At 41.7% G+C, this 26,333-nt stretch overlaps 1 protein-coding gene and 1 long non-coding RNA gene across 3 annotated transcripts in view; both read right to left on the bottom strand.

Annotated features, from left to right (window-relative positions):
• Nucleotides 1-26,333, bottom strand: part of WWOX (WW domain containing oxidoreductase) — a 1,135,448-nt gene that overhangs the window by 1,062,118 nt on the left and 46,997 nt on the right. For both annotated transcript variants that reach the window (XM_032283875.1, XM_032283876.1), the window contains exon 5: nt 5,386-5,492. In XM_032283875.1, the coding sequence (XP_032139766.1) occupies nt 5,386-5,492 (107 nt within the window). The remainder of the gene's footprint in view (nt 1-5,385; nt 5,493-26,333) is intronic.
• On the bottom strand, nt 14,015-21,669 carry LOC116555354. The gene is made up of 2 exons (XR_004270494.1): nt 21,609-21,669; nt 14,015-14,065 (listed from the first exon to the last, which is right to left on the bottom strand). It is a non-coding gene; the product is annotated as an uncharacterized LOC116555354 (long non-coding RNA).

The raw sequence follows: 26,333 nt of genomic DNA, 5'->3' as shown, positions 1-26,333 counted from the left end.
ATTGGGCCCATCTGCCCCCACTCCGCCCTACCTCCTTCTTCCACAGGACCAGAAGTTCTAGATCCCAAGGTCTGGAAATCTAAAATTTCGAAGCTAAAATCGAGAAATCTAACAGAAACAGAAGAAGGAGGAACTGGGAGTCCCACTGGGGTCTTTCAAGAGTGCTACACTGGAATGTCGAGGCCCCGCTATGGCTGTTCATGAAGTGTGTTTGGACACCTAACAAGCTCTCATGCTTTACATGCAGTGCCCCTCAGAGATCCTCAGATCTCAAGGCAGGAAGTGGGATACGCAGATCCCGAGAAATAAAGCAACAGAGGCCCTACTCCAATAGATACTGAGTAAAGGAAAGAATAAACCACAGCACTGCAGAACTCAGATAAGCCTATCATTGTCCCAGATTTAGAGAACTCACATGGAATCCTAACACGTAGACGCTGCTGCTAAATAAAAGAGGGTCCACTCCATCTCGAAAAGAAGAAAACATCTTATTCTGCCAGCCACACTGGCCTCTTGGAATACACAGGAAAACATTAGGTGCTTGTCTTAAGAGGTGAGCGCACCAGGGTATAATTCACATAAGGATGTGAATGAGGTAGATGACATCTGTGCACAGTTCCACAACATAGGAACATACCCCACTGACACATTTTCTTTATTTAAATATGACTGGGGGCTGATGCGCCTGCCCCTCCTCCCTCTTTTTTTAATTATGCTAGATGGATTGGCCTTTTAAGGTGGTGGTTTACTTCCGTACTGTCCGTAGTATCCTATTTTAATTGTTTTCATTTTTTCTCTTACTTCTAACTTTGGAGCATCTAAAACATCTCGGCAGGAGGGCATTTTCCCATGAAATAATTAGTAGTAGTAGTAATTACATATAGGTTCTTAATATACTGCTATATGGAATGTGTTTTCACTTAAGTTCTAGTTTATTAAATAGCTGCATCTCCCCAAAATAATTTGAGAGCTCTAGAAAAGATATCTTGAAGACTAAGGGACGAAAGGGTAGATCAGAGTGGTTTCCTCTAAGAAACAGGACGGATCCTGAAATTGATCACTCAAACCACAGCTAGAGAATTCAAAAGCAAAATGTGCAAAGTATGAACACTGATATTAAAGATGGCAGAAAAGACGGGCCGTGGGTGGAGCCGACAGACTTCGAGTTTGGAAGCCAGTGGACTAAGCAAGGAGACTGCCTCTGAGCTGATCAGCTGTGCAACTCGGGTGAGTTTCTTCACCTTTCTGAGACATCCCTTGGCTCTTCTGTAAAATGTCAAAAAAAAAAAAAAAAAAGCACCAGGCTTTTGCATCCTCCTGGATGAGGAATATAAAGTACCTGGCCCATGGCGCAGCACATGACAGGGAATTGATAAATGGGGGCTGTCAGCTGTCCCATTGTGGATGTGACAATAGCATTCCACTGGCTAAGAGGCAGACATGAATGTTCTAGAACATGGCAATCCTAGAATGTATAGTGAAGGCAGGAAGAGAAAGAATGGGTAGGGGAAAAGAAGTCGGGAAGCAGGAATGAACTCATCTCCAGAAGCAGAGCTAGGAATGCCCCGGGGGCCTTGGCACATGAGAGCCTCTGCTGAGCCAAATGGCTCAAAGACTTCTGAAAGAGCCTTTGCTGCAACAAAAAACTTTGGATCATTTTGAGAAACTCCTGTGAGGCGCCAATATGCTGCAGTACTTTCCCGGCCCTGACACTGATGTGATGCATCATAGATAATGTATGGATGTGTTCAAGCTGGCCAGCAACTTGAAAAACTGGAGTCTATCAAATTGACCATGAAAAACACAAGAAGGTAATATTTAGTGATATGCCAGATGAAATCCTTGTATAGAGACATGAGATAAGGAAAGACCTGAAGGGAAGCAGACCAGCTATTACCAACAGTCAGGGAGGTGGGAGATGACATAGAGACCAAGCCTAACATAGGTCACCCAAGCAAGGAGGCCTTACGACTTCACACCCTCTCTGCAGTGTATGAATGGTGCAATGGAATGAAATGGTAATGACGGCTTCTGGTGCCAAATTTGAGTTTCCATAATCATGATCTCGGGGAAATAAGGAACACAGTATAATGGCATACACAGAGAATAAATGAACACATGACAGATTACGAGCAGGTTGAGTTTCTTCAGCTCACAGCCTATCAAATCTAATTTTAAACCTTCAAAGACACATGTATTAGTTTTGTTTCTGTTCCAGTTTCATTTTTTCCTGTCCCCGATGGTCAATTATTTTTGGATAATTCTTATTTTGGGATCACTGGTCTACCTTAAGGTACTATATGTTAGAGTAAAACTACACAACAATAAATTCTATCATCTGAAATTGACTCACAGAGACACCCAATTATGACTCAAAATATAAGAAAGACTGAACAGTGAGTCTTTGAAATCATCTCATCCAACCTTTTGCCTTAAAGATGAGGAAATAAGGCTCCATATAGATCCAGAGTCTTACCCAAGGTCCCATCATTTTTTGAGGCAAATCCAGGAATTTCTGCCTCTAAGCATCAAACAATAATTAAAATACATGAACATGTTATCATATGTATTGTGTTCTCAGAAAAGAACAGGATGCATTTAATAATGCAAAAATAGTTGTGCTATAGCATTTTCTTTCAAGACTGGTTTAAACATAAATATCATTGTACAATAAGGTTACTACTATATTGTCACTAGGGTCCCTGGAATTGTACTTTTCTAGTTTAAAATATTACATCAAATGGGCAGAGTTTTACAATTCTGACATGCCCTTCTGCTAGTCCCAAGGACGCTGCGAGCCCTCAACAGTTATCTATCTACACCATCAGTGGGAATGGAGATTGGAGCAACAAGGTAAGAAAATGACTTCGAGGCCTGGCGCAGTGGCTCACGCCTGTAATCCCAGCACTTTGGGAGGTCGAGGCAGGTGGATCACGAGGTCAGGAGTTTGAGACCAGCCTGGCCAACATGGTGAAACCCCATCTCTACTAAAAATACAACAATTAGCTAGGCGTGGTGGCACACGCCTGTAGTCCCAGCTACTCAGGAGGATAAGGCAGGAGAATTGCTTGAGCCCGGGAGGCGGAGTTTGCAGTGAGCGGAGATCGCGCCACTGCACTCTAGCCTGGCGAAAGAGCGAGACTCCATCTCAAAAAAACAACAAAAAGAGAATGACTCGAGAGCTGTCACCAACATTGACAACGCATATGCCCTTTGAATCAAGGAGTACACTGCTAAGATTCTACGCTAGGTGTGTACTCACAAAAGTGTAAAGAATGTTCACGGCAGCATACTTTAGACCCAGTATCACATGAAATTGTAAGAAAGGCTGATGCAAGAAAGAGAGAACGGTAAAACACCATTTCTTGGAATAACAAATAGCGAAACAATGCAAACGACCTAAATGGCCACCAAAGGGAAGACTGGTTACAGCATAAGCACGTGACAGAATATTACGCAGCAGTGAAAACAGTGAAGCAGATCTATATGCACTAATAGGAGATCTCTTAGACTACTAAGTTTAAAGAAACCAAGTACAGAACAGTATGTGAGTGTTTTTGCTGGTATATATAACCTTTTTCTGGAATACACAAAATAGTTCATAATGTTTATCTTCCGAGAGAAGGACCAAGAACGACTTTCCCATTTCATTTTCGACCTTCCCATTCCGCATGTCGATTCAAATAAGATGCATGTATGCTTATTTGTACTCTTCTCAATACATCTCTAAGGATTACCACTATCCCACCTAATAGAGGTTATTACTTTTTAACATTAGTGAGAAAGACACTAAAATAATCACAAAAAAATAAGCCTTTTTTTTTTTTTAATTTTACCCAAAAGAGTAAGTCCAGTGAGCTCAAGACAAGGGCTTATTTCAAATATACTGAATTCCAAATATTTCATCATAAATATACTGAAAAAGCAGAAATAAATATTTCTTTTCTTTATTTTCTTAACTTTTCAGTCCAGAATACCAGAAATTTTCTTAAGTACACTGTGGTCTATTTCTCCAAATGGCAAGAAATCGTTCACAGCATTCAGAAAATGAAGACGGCCTCCTCAGCGTTTAACCAGCCCACTTCAGGCTCTGTTCCCAAACCTACTGCTCTGTCTTCTCCACCTCATCCTTCCAGGGCCTCTGTGCCTGCCATTCCCTACCCCATCTGACCCTCCTCCACCCTCCCCAGGTCTTTCTTGAGATCTTAGTTCAACCACATCTCCCAACTCCCTGGCATCAACACTGTTTCGTAGGACTACTTACTGTCTGTTCAAGTTTGCATTAGTATCTATGTTTCTTTGACTAAACCTGTCTTCCACAATAGGCTGAAAGCTCTACAAAGACAGTGGCGATGTCTGCTGTCCTTCACAGAAGACCCCAGCACCTGTGACAGAGGTGCGCTTCGTGAACATGTGAATGAATGAAAAGTGAATGAATGCAGTCTAGACTCATGCTGAAGTCCAGTGATGTTTAAAAACCAAACAGTTCACATCACCCTCTAGCTCAAACCCTCTAACGTCTATCTCACCATTCTCTCAGAGTCTACCAGATACCCATCCCCAATAGCACCTCTCCTACCCTGTCCATTCATCTCCAGCCACATCAGCTTCCTTGATGATCCTTGAATTCTCCACTGAGCCTTTGCATATGCTGTTCTCATTGCTAAGAGAGGACTTCTCTTGACATTTGCATGGCTTACCTCTACTTCCTTCATGTTTTAGATCAAATGTCACAGCTTTGGAGGGCTTCCTGCAGATGACTCCATGATGCTCACGCCGTCACTCACCCTCCCTTCCTCTGCTTTACTGTTCTTTATTTATTGACATCATGAGAAATATTAAATCTGATTACGATCTATTTTTCCTACCTAGACGGTAAGCCTACGAGGGCAGGGATTCTGTTTCATTTGATATTAACTCCTTGGTCCCAAGACTAATGCAAGCCCTCAATAAATACCTACGTAGACACGTATCAACGTCAACTGCTATACAGAGAGAGAAAAGTAAGAAATCAGAGATAGGGTTAAAACCTACTTCTTTCTAATCTTAAAAACCACAAGCATAACAGTCTCCTAGTTGCAATCATGGGCGTTCACCACGTTTTATTTTTCTTAATAAATGAGTTAAATGAGTAAACATTCTCAAACCCCTGATTAATAAAGCAGATGACACTGACAATGAACCATAAACAAATGCGTGGATAATAATGGGCTTGCTCATGCTTTCATTCATAAAACAAACAAAGTGAAGATGACTTTAAAAATAAAGACATGATTCCAAGAGCAATAAACTTTACACGCTGCACTAAAATCTCCATGTGGTTAGCCCGGCATGTGTATTTGATAATTAAAAAAAAAAAAAAAACAGAAACAGTTGAGTGCTTACCCATTCTTCTAAAATGCGTCCCACTGCTTCACTCGCCCTTGCCATGTTCCTGCAGGCCAAGATCACGTGTGCACCATGGAGGGCAAAAGACTTGGCAGTTTCGAACCCTGTGGGGTAAAGGAAAGTCAATGTTAGAAAACATGGCATCAACACAAGTGAGTCATGTTCAATGGCCCTTACTGGAGCACCACTTCCATTACCCCAAGTTCTCAACCAGGGGAGATTTTGACCCCCAGGGGACAGGTACAAAGGTCTGGAGACATTTTCAGTGGCCACAGTTGTGGGGTAGAGTCCCGCTGGCATCTAGTGGATAAAGGCCAGGTATGCTACAAAACATCATTTTGTTTTGTTTGATACCGAGTCTTGCTCTGTCACCCAGGCTGGAGTACAGTGGTACAATTGGGACTCGCTGCAACCTCCGCCTCCCGAGTTCAAGTGATTCTCCTGCCTCAACCCCCAAGTAGCTGGGATTACAGGCATGCACCAGCACGCCTGTAATCGCTGGCTAATTTTTGTATTTTTAGTAGAGATGGGGTTCTGCCATGTTGATCGGGCTCCTCTTGAACTCCTGACCTCAGGTGATCTGCCTGCCTCTACCTCCCAAAGCACTGGGATTACAGGCGTGAGTCACCATGGCCAGCTTACAAAACAGCTTACGATGAGTAGGGCAGCCCCCCCCACGACACAGAACCATCTGGCCCAGACTGTTAACACTGTGATGGTAAGAAAACTTGTCCTAGGGATGCAGTGATTTCAAAAATGAAGACTGAGCCATAGAAGAGTTAATGGCATGTCCAGCCATTTAACCATCAATAATGACCAGATCCTTTGCCCACGTTAAGGACATGATGCTCTGCTCTGTGGTAAGGATCCCAGCACCTCTGCTTCCACCAATGTCACCTAGGTTTCTTAGACCCATTTTCTATTAAGAACAATCAGAAAAGCTGGAGAAAATGACACACGTGCATACACACACATCTGTTTGAAGGCATCAGAAGGGCACTATGACTGAGAATTTGGGGGGCCAAGATCTGCAAAAATTGCAAGGCCAGCATTTGGCAGCATTCTTCCTTCAAAGCATATTTCATTTCCAAACACAGTGGTTGGAAGCCTAAGAAGAGGGGCTGAGCTTCTGGCAATCTCCTAACAGGGAAAAAGACACAAATTTGAGCTCAGGACCCACCAGGAATGGGCCGTAGTAAATACACCAAACCTTTGGCTGGGATCCTAAAGAGATATACCCTCCTTGTAATAACAAGAGACAGTCCAGCCTTCACATGAGTGGAAACTCAGGTTCAGGCCATTTCAATTCGTAGTTTGATTAAAGTGATCAGTCCCTATCTGTCCAATTTCCAGAAGCAAGGGAAAATATTCTCTGGAGGAAGATACCATTATCTAGAGTCTCAAATTGCCACTATAATTATTTCAAATATTCATATAAAATCTCAGACACTCAAATAAAATAGCTAAGCATACAAAAAAACAAGACTTCACCAAAAGCCAGAGGGGAATAAAATGGAAATAAATGCACAGGAGATCTACCTAATCAAGTTATTCAGAAACAGTGATTAAAATAACTCTGATTGATGAGTTCAAGGAAGAAAAAGGCAAGATGGAGAACTATCACAGGGAACTGGAAACAATTTAAAAAAAAAAATCAAATAGATGTTCTGAAACTTAAACACAATAAAAATTCATGCCTATAATCCCAGGACTCTGGGAGGCAGAGGTGAGCAGATCACAAGGTCAAGAGATCGAGAGCGTCCTGGCCGACATGGTGAAATCCCATCTCTACTAACAATACAATAATTAGCTGGGCATGGCGGAGCACACCTGTAGTCCCAGCTACTCAGGAGGCTGAGGCAGGAGAATTGCTGGAACCCAGGAGGGGGAGGTTGTGGTGAGCCAAGATTGTACCACTGCACTCCAGCCTGGCAACAGAGTGAAACTCTGTCTTAAAAATTAAAAAAAAAAAAAAAAATAGAATTCAACATATAGGTTAACAGAAAACAAGACACAGCTGACAAGATTAAGAAAACTAAAAAATAAGTTTAAAAAATCAAAAGTGAAGTATAAAAAGAAAAAAATAACTAACACAGTAAAGCAAAGCACATAAGAGACGTGTGAAACACATTCTCCCACAATTTTTATTCTTCATTGTTCAACTTGATCTCCTACGCTCTTACACATACACATAATTTGAGTCCCAAAAGAAGTAAAACAATAGATTAAGATATAAGCAAATATGTGAAGACAGAATGGTTGATAATTTCACAAAATCAATGACAGATATGTAGCCACAAATTCAAGAAGTATCCTGAGGCAGAAGCAGAAATACATATGGGTGTCAACACGTGTATGTACAAATGTGTGTGTCTCCACAAGTATGTGTGTGTATATATGTGCAAGCCACAAGCAGAAACATACATATATATTTATTTGTGTGTAAGCCACAGAAATATATATGTGAGCATATATCTGTATGTGTACGTGTGTGTGTGTGTGTGTGTGTGTGTGTAGACACACATATATACACATACATGTCAAAGCAAGGTACATCACAGTAAAACTGCTAAAAACTGCAGATAGTTTTAGAAGTACACACAAGTACCTATAAGACTGGTAGATATACCTCTCAGGAAAATGATGGAAGCCATGGCTGAAAGAAATAGAACTTTCACTTTAGAATTCCATACTTAGTGAAAATATTCTTGAAAAATAAAGGAGAAGGAGAACAAAAATTTTAAGCTAATGAAAGCTGCTTTTTGTTTATCACCTACACTACACCTAGTGTCGCGTATAGACCTACACTAGAGTAAACACTAAAGGATGCTCTTCAGGCAGGCGGAAAATGACCCTAGTTATAAACCCACAGATGCAGAAAGTAACAGAGAGCAACATAAAGGGTAAAGATATGGAAAGATCTAAATGGTAAGGGTAGTAACCTCTGTGAGTTTTAAAATACACAGCAAAAATTATCATATCAATAATAATAATAACGCTTAACCTAGGAGGTGAGTAACGGAAGTAAAGTATCCTAAGGTTCTTGTCTTGACCAGGAAGTGATATAATACTGATTTATATTAGACTTTAATAAGTCAAAGACGCAAGCTGTAATCTCTATAAATTTAACAAGCTACTAGAGAAGTGAAGTGGACTAATAAAAAGGAAAGAAAGGAGAGAAAAGGACTAGGTACAGTGGCCTAGAATTCCAGCACTGTGGGAGGCCAAGGCATGAGGATCACTGTGACCAGCTTGGGCAACATAGCAAGAATCTGTCTCTACAAAAATTAATATTAAAAAAGAAATACTCATGTGTGGTGGGGGCACCTGTGGTCCCAACTACTTAGAAGACTGACATGGGAGGATCGCTTGAGTCCAAGGGTCATAGCTACAGTGAGCTATGATCATGGTGTTGCGCTTCAGCCTGGGTGACACAGCAAGACCCTGTCTCAATTTAAATAAAAGAAAGAAAGGAAAGAAAAAGAGAGAGAGGGGGAGAAAAAGAAAAAAAGGAACAGAAAGGAGGGAAAGAAGAATGTAGAATAAGTTAAACAGGAAGCCAATATGGTGGTATATTTCAGCCCAAACCCAAATATATCTGTCTTTACATTAAATATAAATGGCCTAAAGATGGCAATTAAAAGAAAAAGTTTATCAGACTGAAGAAAACATGAATATACATAACTTTATAAAATAATGTATATTATGTTTTGTATCTTTAAACATAAGGATAAAACAATTAAAGTAAAAGAACAGAAAAGGTATATCATATAACATGACTAAAAGAAATCTGATATGCCTATACTAATTTCAGAAAAAGGAGATTTTAAAGCAAGAAGTTTTACAAGAGAAAGCACTGACTATTTCACTATTTCAATCCACCAAGAATACATGACAATTCTAAATTTATAGGTATTTAATAATAAAGCCTCTTATATATGTCAAATATTAACAGAAGTATGAGAATAAATAGAGAAATTCACAATTATAGTGGGAGATTTTAACATATCCCTCTTCATAATAGATAAAATAAGCAGACAAACACAAAGTATATAGAAGATTTTAACAACTTAATTGATAAACTGGTAATAATTGAATATGCTAAACACAGAAAACAACAGCAAAATATACTTAAGTACTTAAAGAATATTTACCAAAACTGGCGATTTGCAGAGCCAAAAGCAAGTCTCAACAAATTTAAAAAGATTAAAATTAGAAAGCATGCTCTTTGACTGCAATGGAATTATAATCAATAATAAGATTGCAGAAAATTCTCCTTTATTTATACATATATATGCATAAATAAATAAAACATTATGGCTCAAAAAATTATAATGAAAGTTAGAAATATTTTAAAATCAACAATTACAAAACACATATACAAACTTAAAGAGTATAGCTAAAGCCATGGTTAAAAGAAAATCTATACCATTAACTACATATATTAAAAAGAAGGCCAGGCACAGTGGCTCATGCCAGTAATCCCAGCAATCTGGGTGGCGCCAAGGCAAGCAGATCACTTGAGCCCAGGAGTTCAAGACCAGCCTGCGCAACATGGCAAAATCCCATCTCTACAAAAAATGCTGACCGTGGTGGCGCACACGTGTGGTCCCAGCTATTCAGGAGGATGATCATGCCACTGCACTCCAGCTTAGGTGACAGAGTAAGAATCTGTCAAAAAAATAAAAGAAGAAAGAAAAAGAAAGAAGAAAGAAGGAAGGAAGAAAAGAAAGGAGGAGGGAGGGAGGGAGGAAAGAAAAAAGATGATCTAAGCATCCATTACATTAGGAAAATAACCCAGCACATTAAACTAAAGAAAGCAGAAAGATGGAAATAACAGGAGGAAGGAAAAACTTATAAATCTAAAACAAACATAAAATACTGAGCAAAAAAGAAGTCAAACGTCTGTTAATTGAAAGAACTAGTAAAATCCATGAAGGGCTAGCAAGACTGACAGAGAGACAGAGACAGAAAGAGAGGGCACAAACGACAAATATCAGGGACGTACAAAATGACATCATTATGTCAAATAAAAGCACAGGTAACAAAAACAAAACAAGTGAGATTACATAAAACTAAAAAGCTTCTGCACATTAAAGAAAACAATCAAGAAATTGAAAGGGCAAGCTACACAACAGTAGAAAATACTTGCAAATCACATAACTGATAGTGTTCATATCCAAAATACATACGAAACTCCTAAAACCCAATCGAAAAAAAAAAAAAAGAAAGAAAGAAAAAACATCCATATAGATTTTAAAGACAAGCAAAGGAACTGATAAACATTTCTCCAAAGAAGACATACAAATGGCCAACTATATGCAAAGGGGCTCACCATCACTAATCCTCAGGAAAATGCAAATTGAAAGCACAGTGAGATGTCACCTCACACCTTAAGATGGTTCTCATAAAATGAAAGGTAAGTGTTGGTTGAGGATGTAGAAACAAGAGACCCCTTGTGCACGAGAAATTTACATTCCTTAGTGGATTGTAAATTGGTGTAGCCGTTATGAAAAACAGTATGGAGATTCCTCAAAAAACTTAAAAATAGATTTAAAAATTGCTGCATTATGATCCGGCAATCCTACTTCTGGATACACATCCATAGGAACTCAAATCAGGATCTCAACAATATGTCTGTCTTCTCATGTTCACTGCAGCATTATTCATACTAGCCAAGACATGGAAGAATTCTAAATTTCTACTGCTGAATGAATAAAGGAAATGTGGTGTGTGTGTGTGTGTGTGTGTGTGTGTGTATACATATATACACACACACATATATACATATATACATTGTGTGTGTGCGTGTATGTATATATAGACATATGTATACATATATGTGTATATGTATATATATATACACACATATATATATATGTACACACACACACACTCACACACACAATGGAATATTATTCAGCCTTAGGAATGAAAGAAACTGCTATTTGCAAAAACATGGATGAACCTGGAGGACATTATGCTAAGTGAAATAAGCCAGACACAGGACAAATAGTATATGATACCATTTATATGAGGAATCTAAGATGCTCAAACTCACAGAAGCAAAAAATAGAATGGTGGTTGTGAAGGGCTTGGGGGAGAGAGAAACAAGGAGGTAGTAGCCAAAGGGTATAAAGTTTCAGGTATCCCACATGGAAAAGCCCTAGAAATCTGCCATACAGCACTGTGCCCACATTGTATCATGCACTTATAAATCATGATAGTGATTTCACAGGTATATACTCATCTCCTAACTTATCAAGTTCTATACATCAAATATGTATGGCTTTTTGTATGTCAATCAGGCCTCAAAGTTGTTTTTAAAAATGAAAAATAAAGAAAAGGACTAGAGTTCTATGAACCCTAAGAAGATCTTAAGATATGGTGAACAACTTTATACCAGTGAATTTACAATACAGGTAAAAAAGACAAATTCCTAGAAAACCACTACAAAAAAAAAGTTGCCGTAAGTAAAAAATGAAAAGCTGAAAAGTTCTCTATTGGTAAAAAAACAAATGAATCTATAGTTTAAATTCATCTCAAAAAAGGAAAAAAGAGAAGAGGGGAGGGGAAGGAAAGAGGAAAAAGAAGACGCAGTCTAATCCAGAGCTTGAACACCAATCCACTGCTCTAAACTGAAAAATACCGTATGTTGTAAGCTATGGTAGAAGACCCTATAGAGTACAGTACTGCAACAAACTAGCCAATCCTACTAAAGAAGGCAGCAATGCAATTCAGCCAAATCCATGTCAAATGGCCATAAATTATTGTTTGCAAGATAATGTTAATATTTATGGAAAATCATTTTATCCTTATCTTACTGACATCACCATATCAAAGAGCCTAGTAAAGTTCATTCATTTATATCACCTCCATAAGCCTAATCTTCATGGAGAACAGTCTATTTACATAAACTACTTCTCAAGGAAAGTCAGCACAGCACAGAGGAAAACTCGAGTTGGACACATTTGTGTTGATGCCAGTTCTAAGCACATACAAGCAGTGAGATCTAAGGTCACGCCTTGAACCCATGTGAAACCCAGTTATCATTTCTGTAAGATGGGGATAAGTAGTCAACATATACTAAGAGACTAACGTAACCACAGTAGGTGGAAAACAAATGTTACTTGACTGCTTCTTGCAAAATCTTTGGTGTTCTATGCCTCTTCTCCAACTTGTATGACCTACCAAATCCAGTACAGTCACTATGACTAAAAAATTAAAACTTGCTCCTAGATGTGCTACCAATGGCAACCCAAGGACTGAATGGCTTTAATATCAACCAGAATTCAAAGAAATCAGCCACAGGCTCCACCATCTTATTTGCCTAAATATGGGCTCCGGAGCACAATTTAACCTCATTGTTGAGACAATCTGAAATTATTCTTTGAGATTTTGCCAAATTCCATATTCCAAAATACTTACTACCTAAAGATGACTTCTAATACTTAAATCAGATGCTAAATAATGCACAAGGGATTTCAAATCTGAAGGATTTAACACGTAAATCTGTTTGCCTCCTCTTGGGTGCATGTGTAGTAAAAGGTGTTTGAAGCTGTATCTCCAAGCTTTAAAGCAAGAGGACAATAATCTCAAATTTACTCATTTTACCTGTGATGCCAATGTCACCCCTTATCACTGGTGAGCAAAAGGCACCTAAATCATTTAGGGAAAGAGAGAGAAGTAAAATGCCAGGTTTCATAGTCCAGCTGGCTGGGGACAGGCATGGGATGAAGTCTTGCTGACTGATTGGCTCCATCAATCAGGCTAATGAGATGCTGACAGCCATATGCAAACCACGCAGAGTGACCAAGTACAACTGCACTTGTGAGACTGGGACTTCACACACCCAGATCTTGGAGGAAATGGGGGACTCTGGGTCCCTTTGAAATTTCCAGGTCAAAACAATGATCAGAAATATCTTTCTTCACATTTTCATCACAGGGCATCAGAAGAAAAAAAAATGATATAACAGAGTAGAAATGATAGTAAACACATTCTTAGTCATTCATTAGCAGCTACATTTTTAACAGATTGAGAAAGCATAGCTGTAACACAACGCCAGGCAGGATCCAGAGCTTGACTGATTGATTGACTGACTGAGAGTGTCACTCTGTCACCCAGGCTAGAGTGCAGTGGTGCAATCTGCAATCTCCGCTCACTGCAACCTTCGCTGCCAAGAGTCAAGCAATTTTCATGTCTCAGTCTCCCCAGCAGGTGGGATTACAGGCATGTGCCACCACTCCAGGCTAATTTTTGTATTTTTAGTAGAAATGGGGTTTCACCATGTTGGCCAGGCTGGTCTCGAACTCCTGACCTCAAGTGATCCACCTCTCAAAGCACTGGGATTACAGCCATGAGCCACTGTGCCCCTGTCCAGAGCTTTATTTATTCAGTTTCTCAAGTTAGCAGTGAGCTGCTTGAGGCTTGCACCTTCCTGTTGCTATATTTCGCCAGACTAGCATCCAGCAGGATTCAATAAATATCTGCTAAAGGTAAAAAGGTTCTTGTAGACTGCTAATAGGCTGTGGTTCTGGACTATTTTAAAACAATCCAAGCTGTTTTAAACTGCAACACAGATGGCCCTCTTCTTCCTTTTTAATAATGAATAATTTTTTTTTTCTTGAGATGGAGTTTCACCCTTGTTGCCCAGGCTGGGGTGCAATGGTGCGATCTTGGTTCACTGCAACCTCCGCCTCCCAGGTTCAAGCGATTCTCCTGCCTCAGCCTCCTGTGTAGCTGGGATTACAAGCTTGTACCATGACGCTCAGCTAATGTTTTATATTTTTAGTAGAGATCGGGTTTCTCCATGTTGGTCAGGCTGGTCTTGAACTCCCGACCTCAGGTGATCCACCTGCCTCGGCCTCCCAAAGTGCTGGGATTATAGGCATGAGCCACCGCACCCAGCCATAATGAATAAATACTAAAATCCTGCAAAAATACCGCTCACCATAGTTCTTAATGACACTACCAGGAAATACGTTGAGGGGGAAGCATGCCGTTTTTCTATAGAATTTTATTTTCCCAAGCAAACTTGCTAAGTCATCCTATCTCACTTGACAAAACAACCCAGAGCAAAGGACTTTTTATTACCACAAAGGGCACATGTGACAAGTCAGCAGCAACAGGCTACAGGCTCAAGTTTCCGCCCTCGCTCCTTTAGAGAATTCCTGACTGTAGTTATGGGTAAGCCATCTGTCTCTGTGTCTTGTGAAATTACACTCTGGTTCTTACATCTTCCTTTATCTAAGCAATGCATTACCCTTTGCCAGTCTACTTTTAAAAGCTGTAATAGACAACTCCATTTTCCTACCCTTTACAATTGCCTTTGGAGCAGAAACAAAGCATGGCTATTTCAAAAGATGACGGTTTAACAAGAGGGACAATAACATTTTTATAGTAAACCATATCTCTAGAGTGTGGAGTTTTATATAAAAAAAAGTTTAATAAAGCTACCTACTATTAAACGTCGTGGATAAAGCCCATGAGAATAGTATCCCTCACTCTCGTAATACTGCAGCTGATGGCCAGCTTAATTAGCTAAATGTAGTAGTGCTAAGCCAATTCTGCGCAGTGCCAAAGTTTGTGCAAAATAATGAAGGCAATGGTTTACTAAATTTAATAACCTGATTCCTCTTATAAAAAATTAACTTCATGACAATGTTTAAATTGAACTAGCTTAACTGCATAGAGATGGCAAGGGTGTGTTCCGAAGAATATTTAAACCTAATAATGCCAAGAAAACAAAGATGTTTTAAAGCAATGAGTTGCATCAATTTTTCTAGCACTTGTTACAGCAGATCCAATCAGAAAAATGAAGTGGCCACGGAGGCTTCATATCTCACTGTCTTGGGTTTTAAGCTTTCAAAACAAACACTCAAGTTCCATAAAATGGAAAAGGTGCAAAGTAATTTAAATACCTGCTCATCTTATACTATCTTACATCATTTTCATGTTAGAACAGAGGTTACAAACTGATGATCAGAGGACAAGTGAAGCCCAATGACCTGCTTTGTGTGGCCCATCCTTTCTTCTCCTTCCTTCTTTCCCTTTCCTTTTCTTCCTTTTCTTTCTTCCTTTCTCCCTCCCTTCCTCCTTCCCTTTCTTTCTTCCCTTGTTCTTTCTTTCTCTCTCTCCCTCCCAACCTCTCGTCCCTTCTTCCTTTCTAATTTGAATTAGTTCCCAGTGTTAAAACATTGGGGAGATCACAGGTCCAAAGCTAGATGTGCAGCTTCTCTGAAAAAGCTTACAGTGGAAGCACACTGAATCCCCAATCCCACTTGGTGACAGGTTAGCTGAGAATCCACTGTCAGCTAGAGGTGGGGTTTGGGTTTTCTAGTTGGTCATGTTGGCCACGGTCATCACCCGTGCTGCTGGCATTCCCCACCGGGCAACTGCAGGCACTTGAGGCTCAGTGCATGTTATCCAGAAAAAATCACTGCTAGAGATGTGACTCAAGCCTTACCACAAAACACCCTCAGTCCAAATGCTCACATCTGAATCCCTGAATCTCAGAGAACGTTTCCCACTGACCTGGTTGAGATTTTTATTTAAACCATATCAAATCCTACTATGACAAGCGTGGGAATATTAGGATGCTAGCTATGCCTTGGAAAGCCCTGCAGGAGCACTTGGCTTTGCATGGACAGAGAAGCACAAGGGTAATGGCTCAGGACTCTGCAGGAGGGTGGACCCAAAGTGCAAGCGTCTTTGCATGTCACAAGGGTCACTGAGTGGCAGCAGAAACTCTGGGCCAAGAACTCCACTGGAATGAGAGATAAAGATGAAATAGACAAGCAAAAAGGCAGGGTGCTTGGCAAAAAACGATTAAGGATTGGTGAGCAGCTCCATGTGAATAAATCGCAGGAATGCAATGCAGATGAAACTCCATGCAGCAAGCAGAAACTGTGGGACGCCTCTGCAGGTGGTGGGAGCCTGTGGATTTAGGCAGGGAGTAAACACCAGGAGTTATTCATATTATTATTTTATCCATTTACGGTACCTCCAGTGGTCAAAATGGACTCGCTCAAGATACTGTGGCCTTGTGACCAGCCAGGAATGGATGAGGTGCCCTCTTATCCTGAGCAGCTCAAGGTGTAAATTAGAAAATCAAGTAGGAAGAAAAAAAAAAAAAAATCTACAAAGCCAGTGACTGCGTAAGTCTAGGTATCCAAGGTGACCCCTGAGCCACTGGTGAGCTTGATGAGCTGTTTACCCAGACGGGGAACACAAAGGGAGAACTGCCGTGGGTGTGGTGGTGGAGAGGGTCAGAGCAGGTGGTCACATCCCATGAGACTCACTCGTCGGTTGGACAGGTGGGGACAGAGTTGCCCACCGAATCCTCAGGCACAAAAAACATCGTGGTGGGAACCCTGTCCCTTCAAATACTGACAAACCTCCAGGGAAGTAGGAGCTCCAAACAAGGCAGTTTCTTTCCCCGATACCAGGAAGGTTCCTTCTGGTCGAAGTTTTTTAATTTTCTCCATATTGTGGATGTACTTGGGCAGTGTCCCCATTTACTGTAAATTATGGTTTTAATTATCATTTTTATTAAGATGCCCAGAGGAGTTGGTGCTTACAATACCCGTAATTTCTAATGGGTTGTTATTATTAATTTATAATTGTGAAACACTGGAGACAAATGTTACTGGTAACTGGGCACAATTAAAAGGCCACAGAGATGGTGATTTCCACCCCCCACCCCCCGCCCCACAAACATAGCACGAAAATGATCTTTAGGAACCAATCAACAAGTTGCCGAATCCTCCAGCACACATCCTCTCCCTCCCTAAAGATCTGCCGTTTTGTACGGAGCAAGAAGATAGACCTAATACCTTTCAGCTTGAGTTAGATTTGGGGACAATTCAAATTTGGGGACTGTTTTTGAATTAACACACTACTAGCTTTAAGGAGGACAGTTTCTCCTATATCCTCTTAAAAGTAGGGAGACCATACTTTCCAAACTAATCTGATTAATGTAAATGAAATTACAGTGACGTGACATTGACGATGATATTGAAATCCAACTCCCCCAGGGGCATTTTCAGATGAAGTTCTGGGACATACATTCACCATGCCTATGCGGTCAATGCCATATCTGCAGTGACTAGATAATCCACACTGCTGTTTCTGTAGTTTAATTACCTCAAGGAGCACATTTACCTCCCACGCCATTTCAATTACATAGTTCTGAGTTCCAAAGAGTTACAGATCATGCTTACTAGACACAATCCACAGCTGCCAACTCTTAAGAAATTACAAAACGACACAGGTCTCTCCAGAGGAAAATAAGTCATAGCCAGCCCTGCTTTTTAAATGTATGTGTTATTATACAGAGAGCAACAAATACCCTACAGAGCTTCCTAAATAGCCCTAATAACATAAATACATCCCAAATATATTTATCAAAAAAAGAACGTCAATTCAAGAAGTGGGAAACGGGTCAGTTCACGTGAAATATCTTTAAAATACACCAGGCTGCATCTGCATGCTTTGGGCAGTACAAGGCCGGGGCTGTAGTGTTTTGTAAAGCTGTACAATAAATCCCAAGTGACCCCATGAGATCTCTCGAGAGGCAAGACTGACCCCAGGCTGGCTGCTAGTGCTGCCACTGTGCTGTGTGAGTAAGTTCTCATTTAACCTGCCAGTGATAGTCCTGGTTAGGAATCAGTAAGAAAAGTGCCAGAGATTACAATTACCATGGTTCTAGACAGGTAAACGCAGAATGATTCTGTAAGGCTAACTACATCGAGCGGCATCCTGCCGGTAAAGACATGGGGAAACCAGGCAACTTCACAGATAAATGGGGGAGGGGGGACAGGAAATGGTTTAATATAACTGGAGGTGATTGAGACATAGCTATCGAACTGGAAATGGACATGCCCTTTGACCCAGCCACAACCAGAAATTTATCCTACAAATAGACTTGCCGACATAAGCAAATATGTGGGAGGAATCTTCAATACATCATTATCTACAACAGACTGCAATCAACCTAAATGTTTTATCAATTAGGTTAAATAAATTATATTGCATGAACAGGACAAAATACAAAGTACCGAGCAGTGTGCACGTAAGACACAAAGTGGTTAAACAGGTGCCAACACTGATTACTGCAGGAGAGGGTTATTGGTCGGAGGCAAGGAAAACTTCTTGTGTATTTCATAAGGCCGACGTTATGTCGATTTTTCATACATGCACACGTGCTTGCTATGAGAAGAAACTGAAAATAACAAACCAAATGATACTGAATTGGTCATTCTTGGGCCTTTATGAATTTTAATACAGAGGAATCAAGGCAAGTGAGAAGAAAAGGGAGGAGCCTATTCCTATTCCAAACAAGGTACTTCCTGAGCATCCTGATTTGTAGAGAGGAATGTCTCTACATTCCTTGTAGAGCTGAAATGTCCAGGAGAGGAGGAGGACTTGAGAGTGTTACTCTTTGCTGGGTACCAGGCCAAGTGCTTTATGAAATACGTTAACTAATTCTAAGGTGTTCTCTACAGAAACCCTCTGAAGTGTCATTGTCATTTCATATAAGAAAAAAACCAATGATCTCAGAGTTTAAAGAACTCATAAGATAGGAGGGCAAACAGGAGGAGGCGCCAATGGGCACTGCGGTCTGAATTCAAGCAGGTGGACCCCACCATTGGTTCCAAACTACCACGATCACCATGTGACTGGGGATTTGTGATACTGTGATATAATAAGAAATACATATTGGGACTTCATCCAGGTTCCTGGCACAGAGCTCCTAAGATACTTGAAACTGGCCAGGCACAGGGTCTCATGCCTGTAATCTCAGCACTTTGGGAGGCGGAGGCAAGAGGATCACTTGAACCTAAGGGTTTGAGACCAGCCTGAGCAACACAGTAAGATCCCATCTCTAAAAAAAAAAAAAAAAAAAAAAAAATTAGTGGGGCATAGTGCCATGCACCTGCAGTCACAGTCACTCAGGAGGCTGAGGTTGGAGGATCACTTTGAGCCCAGAAGTTGGAGGCTACAGTGAGCCATGATTGCACCACTACACTCCAGCCTGGGTAACAGAGTGAGACCGTATCTAAAAAAAAACAAACAAAAACCTTTGAAATTCTCTAAGCAATATGGGTGAGGGGAGCATCTTCTATTATTCATGATTAGAGAGTTGGACCTTTCAGCCTCATTGATACCCTCCACATCCCCCACCTTGGGGGAAAGGGAGGGGCTGGAGATTGACTTAATCACCAATGGCCAATGATTTAAGCAAGCATGCCTAGGGTAACAAAACCTCCCTAAGAAGCCTAAATGGCCAGGCACAGTGGCTCACACTTGTAATCCCAGCACTTTGGGAGGTTGAGGCAGGAGGATCACTTGAGCTCAGGGGTTCAAGACCAGCCTGGGTGACATATTGAGACCTCATCTCTACTAAAGCGAAACAAAATGAAAAAACAGCCAAGCACAGTGGTATGCAACTGTAGTCCCAGCTACTCAGGAGGCTGAGGCAGGAGGATGGCTTTAGCATGGGAGGTCCTGGCTGCAGTGAGCCATGACTGCATGATTATACCATTGCACTCCAGCCTGGGCAACAGAGCAAGACCCTATCTCAAAACAACAATGAAAACCTAAACGACAGCATTTGGAGGGCTTCTAGATTGCCGAACATGTGGTGCCTGGAGAGGAGCATCCCCACAGAGGGTGTGGGAGCTCCACACCCCTTCCCTGTGCCTTGCCCTATGTACCACTTCATCTGTATTCTTCGTAATATCCTTTATCATAAACAGGTAGAGACAAATACCAAATACATATTTCCCTGAGTTTTATGAGCCATTATAGCAAATTATTAAACCTGAGGCGATGGTCATGGGAACCCCAATTGGTAGCCAGTGTGTCAGAAGTACAGGTGACCATCTTGAACATGCTACTGGCATCTGAAGTAGGGGACGATCCTGTAGGACTAAGCCCTCAGCCATGGGGTCTAACTCTGGTCGTCAGTGTCATCACTGAATTGTAGGACACCCAGCTGGGGTCCATAAAATTGGAGAATTACTTAAAATGAGGGAATGCCCCACAGGTTTGGCATGGGAAGGGCTCTGTATAAGAGTAGAGGAAGACAGTGTTTCCTTCCTTTAGGGTTCAGAGCACACACGAGGAGCGGGTCCTTGAGGCTGGAGAAACCAGCCTGGAACACCCCCATCATCCTCACGCCCCGAAGGGTCTTGACTGTCTGTCAAACATGATTCATGGGATTTTCTATCTATTATCTGTGGATTTTCTGAGATACATGCTTCTCATATGTGTTGTACATGCTTGGCCTGTGTGTAATTTAAAAGCTAAACCTACTGTGCAGTAGTCCTGAGAGATGGAGAAGAGGTCCAAACGCCACGTGTTTTATCAACAGCCTACCAGACCTTCCTTCCGTACGATCCCATCAAAGCACAGGTCTCTTCAGCCACTTGATTGCATAAACCTACCGCTTTATGGAATCCACCCCCAAACTGTGATGCATTCACGAATGTTCTTTTCTCTTACTTAATATTTAGATTGGGGCTCAGAATTAACACTGTCCTTTGCTTTTGCAAACAATTCTCTGCATAAGGGCTGTGAGATAGGATCACTAATCCACAGAAATAAAAGTTTATTTCTCTAATCTTCCAAGGTCAATAGCTTACAATTTCATTTAACCCCACTACTATTCTTCCAACCATAAGGAACGATCTTAACACCATGACCATTACAAGTTATACTCACTTTTTTTTTTCTTTAATTTCCAGAAGTCTTCACTGTCAAACTTTAAAGAATCAACTGTAATAAAGTCCAATACAAAGGCCAGCCAGGCACAGTGGCTCCAAGTATAATCCCAGCACTTTAGAAGGCCAAGGTGGGAGGATCACTGGAGCTCAGGAACTGAGGTTACACTGAGCTATGATCGTGTCACTGCCCTCCAGCCTGGGTGATGGGTCAGATTCCGCCTCCAAAAAAAATCAAACATTGTTGAGAAATGCTGAGTGTATGATAAAGTATACTGTTGGCTAAGAAGAATGGCAAGGAAAATCTAGCCGCCCACCTCCACAAATGGAAAATTGCTTGAGGCATTCCAAAGTGGCAAAACAGTCTATGTTTACCATACGCCGGTTAAAACAATTCTTTAAACACGGGATATGTGGCCTTGCCCCCGTGGCCGCCTTGTGGAGAATACTGAGTCTCTCTCTGACACCAGGCTGGAAATGCAGTGGAGCGACCTCGGCTCCCTGCACGCTCTGCCTCCAGGTTCAAGTGATTCTTCCACCTCAACCTCCCGAGCAGCTGGGACCACAAGCACGCACCACCACGCCCAGCTAATTTTTGTATTTTTAGTAGAGACAGGATTTCACCATGTTGGCCAGGCTGGTCTGGATGTCTTGACCTCATGATCTGCCCACCTCAGCTCCCCAGAGTGCTGGGATTACACATGTGAGCCACAGTCCCCCGGGCCAAGAATACTTTCTAGTATCAGTGGTAAGCAGGCACCAGCTGCCTACCTAGTTTAACTTGGGTCTATGAGAAAACACAGAAGACCTGTTTGTTAATAATAGTCACCTGTTCAGAGAGAATAACTACCTGGGTCAGGATCTGCTCAAGGCCTTCAGCCCGGAATTCTCTCAGCACCCTAAGGCTCTCAGCTCGGAAAGCTGTTGGCCCCGATAGTCCCACTTTGCTGTTGTATCTGGGTGTCTGCTTCTCAATGCATTCAGCGCAGCCTGGGTGGGGGTCTCCACAGCCGAGCCGGCCTTTGTAAAACATAAAGACCCTCCACCAATAAAATGATTTTTTTTTGTAATCAAAGTATACACAGCACTTTTATAAGCTTGTCTGAGAACCTTAGGCAGAAAAATAAAACAGGACAAAATAAAAGAAATAAAAAATAGAGGCCTCATGTTAAAAAAAAAATGTAATCTAGCTTTTTAGAGGCAGAGACCCCCGTGTCTTTTAAAGGCTCTCAACAAGATACAGCTCTTTCGTTCTCTTTCTTGTTAACACAGGAAAGTACAATTGCTCCATAATTCCACCCCCTACACGTGCTGTCTGGAGCAAGTTTCTGTTCTTCAGAGGGCAAACCCGTTAACAAATGACACACAGGTGTGTGCAGACACGTGCGCGTGCGCGCGCACACACACCCATGGTCTCACTTCCTATAGTTCTGTACTCACGCCCATACCTACTAAGAGAACCAAAGCGCTTCTGAGTGTTTAGAAGTGGAAAGATTTACCCTGAAGTTTGGCCTTTTTTATTTTGATGGATTAATTTATCGCCACTTCAAGAGGAGAAGAGAACCACTCTGAATTTGCAAGCACGCTATATCCCATTACTGAACGTCTCAATGTTTTCACAGCTGGTAGAGGATTTCCTTTCACCATTGAGGCCTCTGTTACTTTCTCCTCTACTTGAGACAGGGTTCTTTCGGATCTAGAGCAAGCAGACCAGCCACCAGGGCCCTGTACCCACACTCATCCAAAGGGACCCTGTTCTTTGACTTTCTTAATGACCAAACGTGCTGTGAGCCCTCTTGGAAACGTATTTTCCACTCCTGTCAATTAAGAAGTGGTTAGGAAACAATTGTTTAAAGAAAAATTAGGCTGGGCACGGTGGCTCCCGCCTATAATCCCAGCACTTTGGGAGGCCGAGGCAGGCGGACCATAAATCAGGAGATCGAGACTGTCCTGGCCAACATCGTGAAACCTGGTCTCTACTAAACTACAGAAAATTATCTGGGTGTGGTGACGCATGCCTATAGTCCCAGTTACTCAGGAGGCCGAGGCAGGAGAATTGCTTGGACCTGGGAGGCAGAGGTTGCGGTGTGCTGAGATCACGCCACTGTATGTAGCCTGGTGATAGAGCGAGACTCCCTCTCAAAAAGAAAAATTGAAAAAGAAAAAACCCTTCATTCCATTGCGAGCGCTCAGAAGTGAAAAAGCCTGCCCCATCCAGCATCCCCAATGCGGACAGTGTGCTACTTTTCTAATTCAAGGACCTTTAAAAAAAAATTCAGATCGACCTTGGCTCTCACCTTTTAAAAAGTGCAAAGTGCTATATTACTTTGCCTCTTTAAAAGATTAAATTCTTTATGCTCCCAAAGTCATGTGGAGGTGCTCAAAACACAACGTTGGGAAAATTCAGCAGTTTTTTGAGGCTCACTTTTAAAGTGTCTAAATTGACTTTTCATTCTCCAACACTTAAAACTTTTTAAGATGCAACTTCTCAAAAATAGGACTTAAATTCAGGCTTCCAAGCTAGATGAACGACCAGAGTTCTATTAACTGGGCGTGCTTTGTAGGTTCACCATGACCTTGCTTAAAATACCCTTATTTTACTCCAAACCGGACATTTATGGTGATTGGTTAGGAAGTGGTGATGATAAAATGAAAGGTTTGCTCAGAACCTACAATAAAGAGGCAAAGTGTAAAACACTTCAAAGCAAATCAAGTTTAATAGGAAAATACCTAATTAAAAGATAATCCTTCGCTTGTAGTTGCTCTTTTAAAAGTATCTCTGATTATATAACCAGATCACTGTCTTAGATATCTTTAATATAATTACTTGTTAAACTTTCATAAAATCTAACAGTGACTTGTGTGTGTTTGTTACTCTTACTGCTTTGGTCTTCAAAAAAAAAAATAATGCTGACACCATCTCAATTCAAAGTGATAACATTTAAAGCAAGCCCTAAGTTTCTGCCTCTCTGAGTTTTCTTGCAGTGGTCAAAAATCCACAACAGTCCCGCGTGGAAGGCAAGTTTTTTGAGGCTCACTTTTAAAGTGTCTAAATTGACTTTTCATTCTCCATCACTTAAAACTTTTTAAGATGCAACTTCTCAAAAATAGGACTTAAATTCAGGCTTCCAAGCTGAAGGCAATGCTAGCTTTAAAATGAGGAAATAAATTACACTCCTTCACCTCACTTCTTTCACATGCCAGGATGCATGGAACAAAACACAGAGATTCATGTCTAGTTTGATGCTTGCCTTTTTGGTTCTAACACATTCAGTGATTACAGCACCCAGGTTCCCACAGGGCATACAGTTGTTAAAGGAATTTCTCCATCACTTTCTACGCTGAGAAGCCATCTGAGCTTGAATAAATTCAGACTCACTCAGAGCAGAGAGAGGGGAAGGAGTTTTCCATTTGATAACATTTCGTCTGTGGATACCATGACGAGGGCCTGGTGAAATACACCAATTTTAAAATCTATACCTTTCAGGAAACATGTAATCTAACCATCAGCTGTGATCAGGCACCCGCTACACGGAGCGGCTTCCAGCTGAGGCCGATTTTGCATTACTTCTGGAGACTCCACAGCTGTAAATTTTTCTTTCATTCCCCTCACCCAGCTGCTACTTCTGGGCCAAAAAGAGGGTCTTGGTAGGATCCCTAACATATGTAATGTGAACAACTTGTGAGAAGGACCCATTTAAATTCAAAAAAGAGGCAGACAGAGAAAGAGCTGAGTTGGTAAAGGCTTTGGAACCCTAACAGAGGATTCCAACTTGCCTGGCTTGCCAGGCAGGGGGTCTTGTCAGCAGGGAGAGCGAGTGCTCCCCAAAAGATGCCAGCGGAGAGTCTCCTTCCTAGAGTAGATAGCTAAAGGAAGCATGAGCAACTAGAACTTTTATTTAGCTCAAACATGCAGGCTGCCCCTAAGCACACATCATTTTAAAGTCTCTATCAGGGCAAGGTGAACTTAATTCTCTTCAGTGCTTTCACACCGATATGGAAAAGGAGGTAAAATCAACATGAAACCAAAGAATTTCTTGGAAGAGAAACAGATCAGGAATCTTAGGATTCTTAGGAGCTGAATTGCTTCTCCACCATCCCAAACTCATCCATTGAAGCTCTAACCCTCAACATGACTACATTTGGAGATCGGGCCTTTATGGGTATAATTAAGGATAAATGAGGTCATAAGGGCAGAGTCCTAATCCAAGAGGACTGGTGTCCTTATGAAAAGGGGAAATCCGGACACAGCACAGTGGGGAGACCACGTGAACATGAAGAAGCCCATTTGATGGTTAATACTGTCAATCGATTGGATTGCCTGAGTGCGTCTGTGAGGGTGCTTCCAAAGGAGATTAACCATCGAGTCAGTGGATGGCAAGAGGCAGACGGACTCTCAGTCTGGGTGGGTACCATCTAATTAGCTGCCAGCGAGGCAAAAGAAAAGCAAGCAGGAGAAGATGGAAGAGAAGACCTGCTGAGGCTCCCTGCCTTCATCTTTCTCCCGTGCTGGATGCTTCCTGCCCTTGAACATCAGACTCCAAGTTCCGCAGCTTCTCAACTCTTGGACTTACACCAGTGGTTTGCCAGGGGTTCCCAGGGCCTTGGACCACAGCCTGAGGGCTGTACTGTCAGCTTCTCTACTTTTAAGGTTTGGGGACTCAAACTGGCTTCCTTGCCCCTCAGCTTGCAGACACCGTATCGTGGGACTTCACCTTGCGATCGTGTGAGTCAACACTCCTCCATAAACTACCCTTCATATGTATTAATACATCTATCCTATTCTGCCCCTGTAGAGAACTAATACACCCATCTACAAGCCAAGGAGAGGGGCCTGGAACAGGTATCTCCTCCCAATCCTCAGAAGAAGCCAACCCTGCCAACACCTTGACTGCAACCTTCTGGCCTACAGAACTGTGAGACAATAAACTTTTGTTTTTTGGCTGGGCGCGGTGGCTCACGCCTGTAATCCCAGCACTTTGGGAGGCCGAGGCGGGTGGATCACGAGGTCAAGAGATCGAGACCATCCTGGTCAACATGGTGAAACCTCGTCTCTACTAAAAATACAAAAAAATCAGCTGGGCATGGTGGCGCATGCCTGTAATCCCGGCTACTCAGGAGGCTGAGGCAGGAGAATTGCCTGAACCCAGGAGGCGGAGGTTGCGGTGAGCCGAGATCGCGCCATTGTACTCCAGCCTGGGCAACAAGAGCGAAACT

The sequence above is a fragment of the Sapajus apella genome, unplaced genomic scaffold, assembly GCF_009761245.1.
Source record: "Sapajus apella isolate SASKATOON/1434 unplaced genomic scaffold, GSC_monkey_1.0 scaffold15, whole genome shotgun sequence".
NCBI lineage: Eukaryota > Metazoa > Chordata > Mammalia > Primates > Cebidae > Sapajus > Sapajus apella.
The sequence above is the reverse complement of the archived record's forward strand: the minus strand, read 5'-3'. Positions and strand labels throughout refer to the sequence as shown.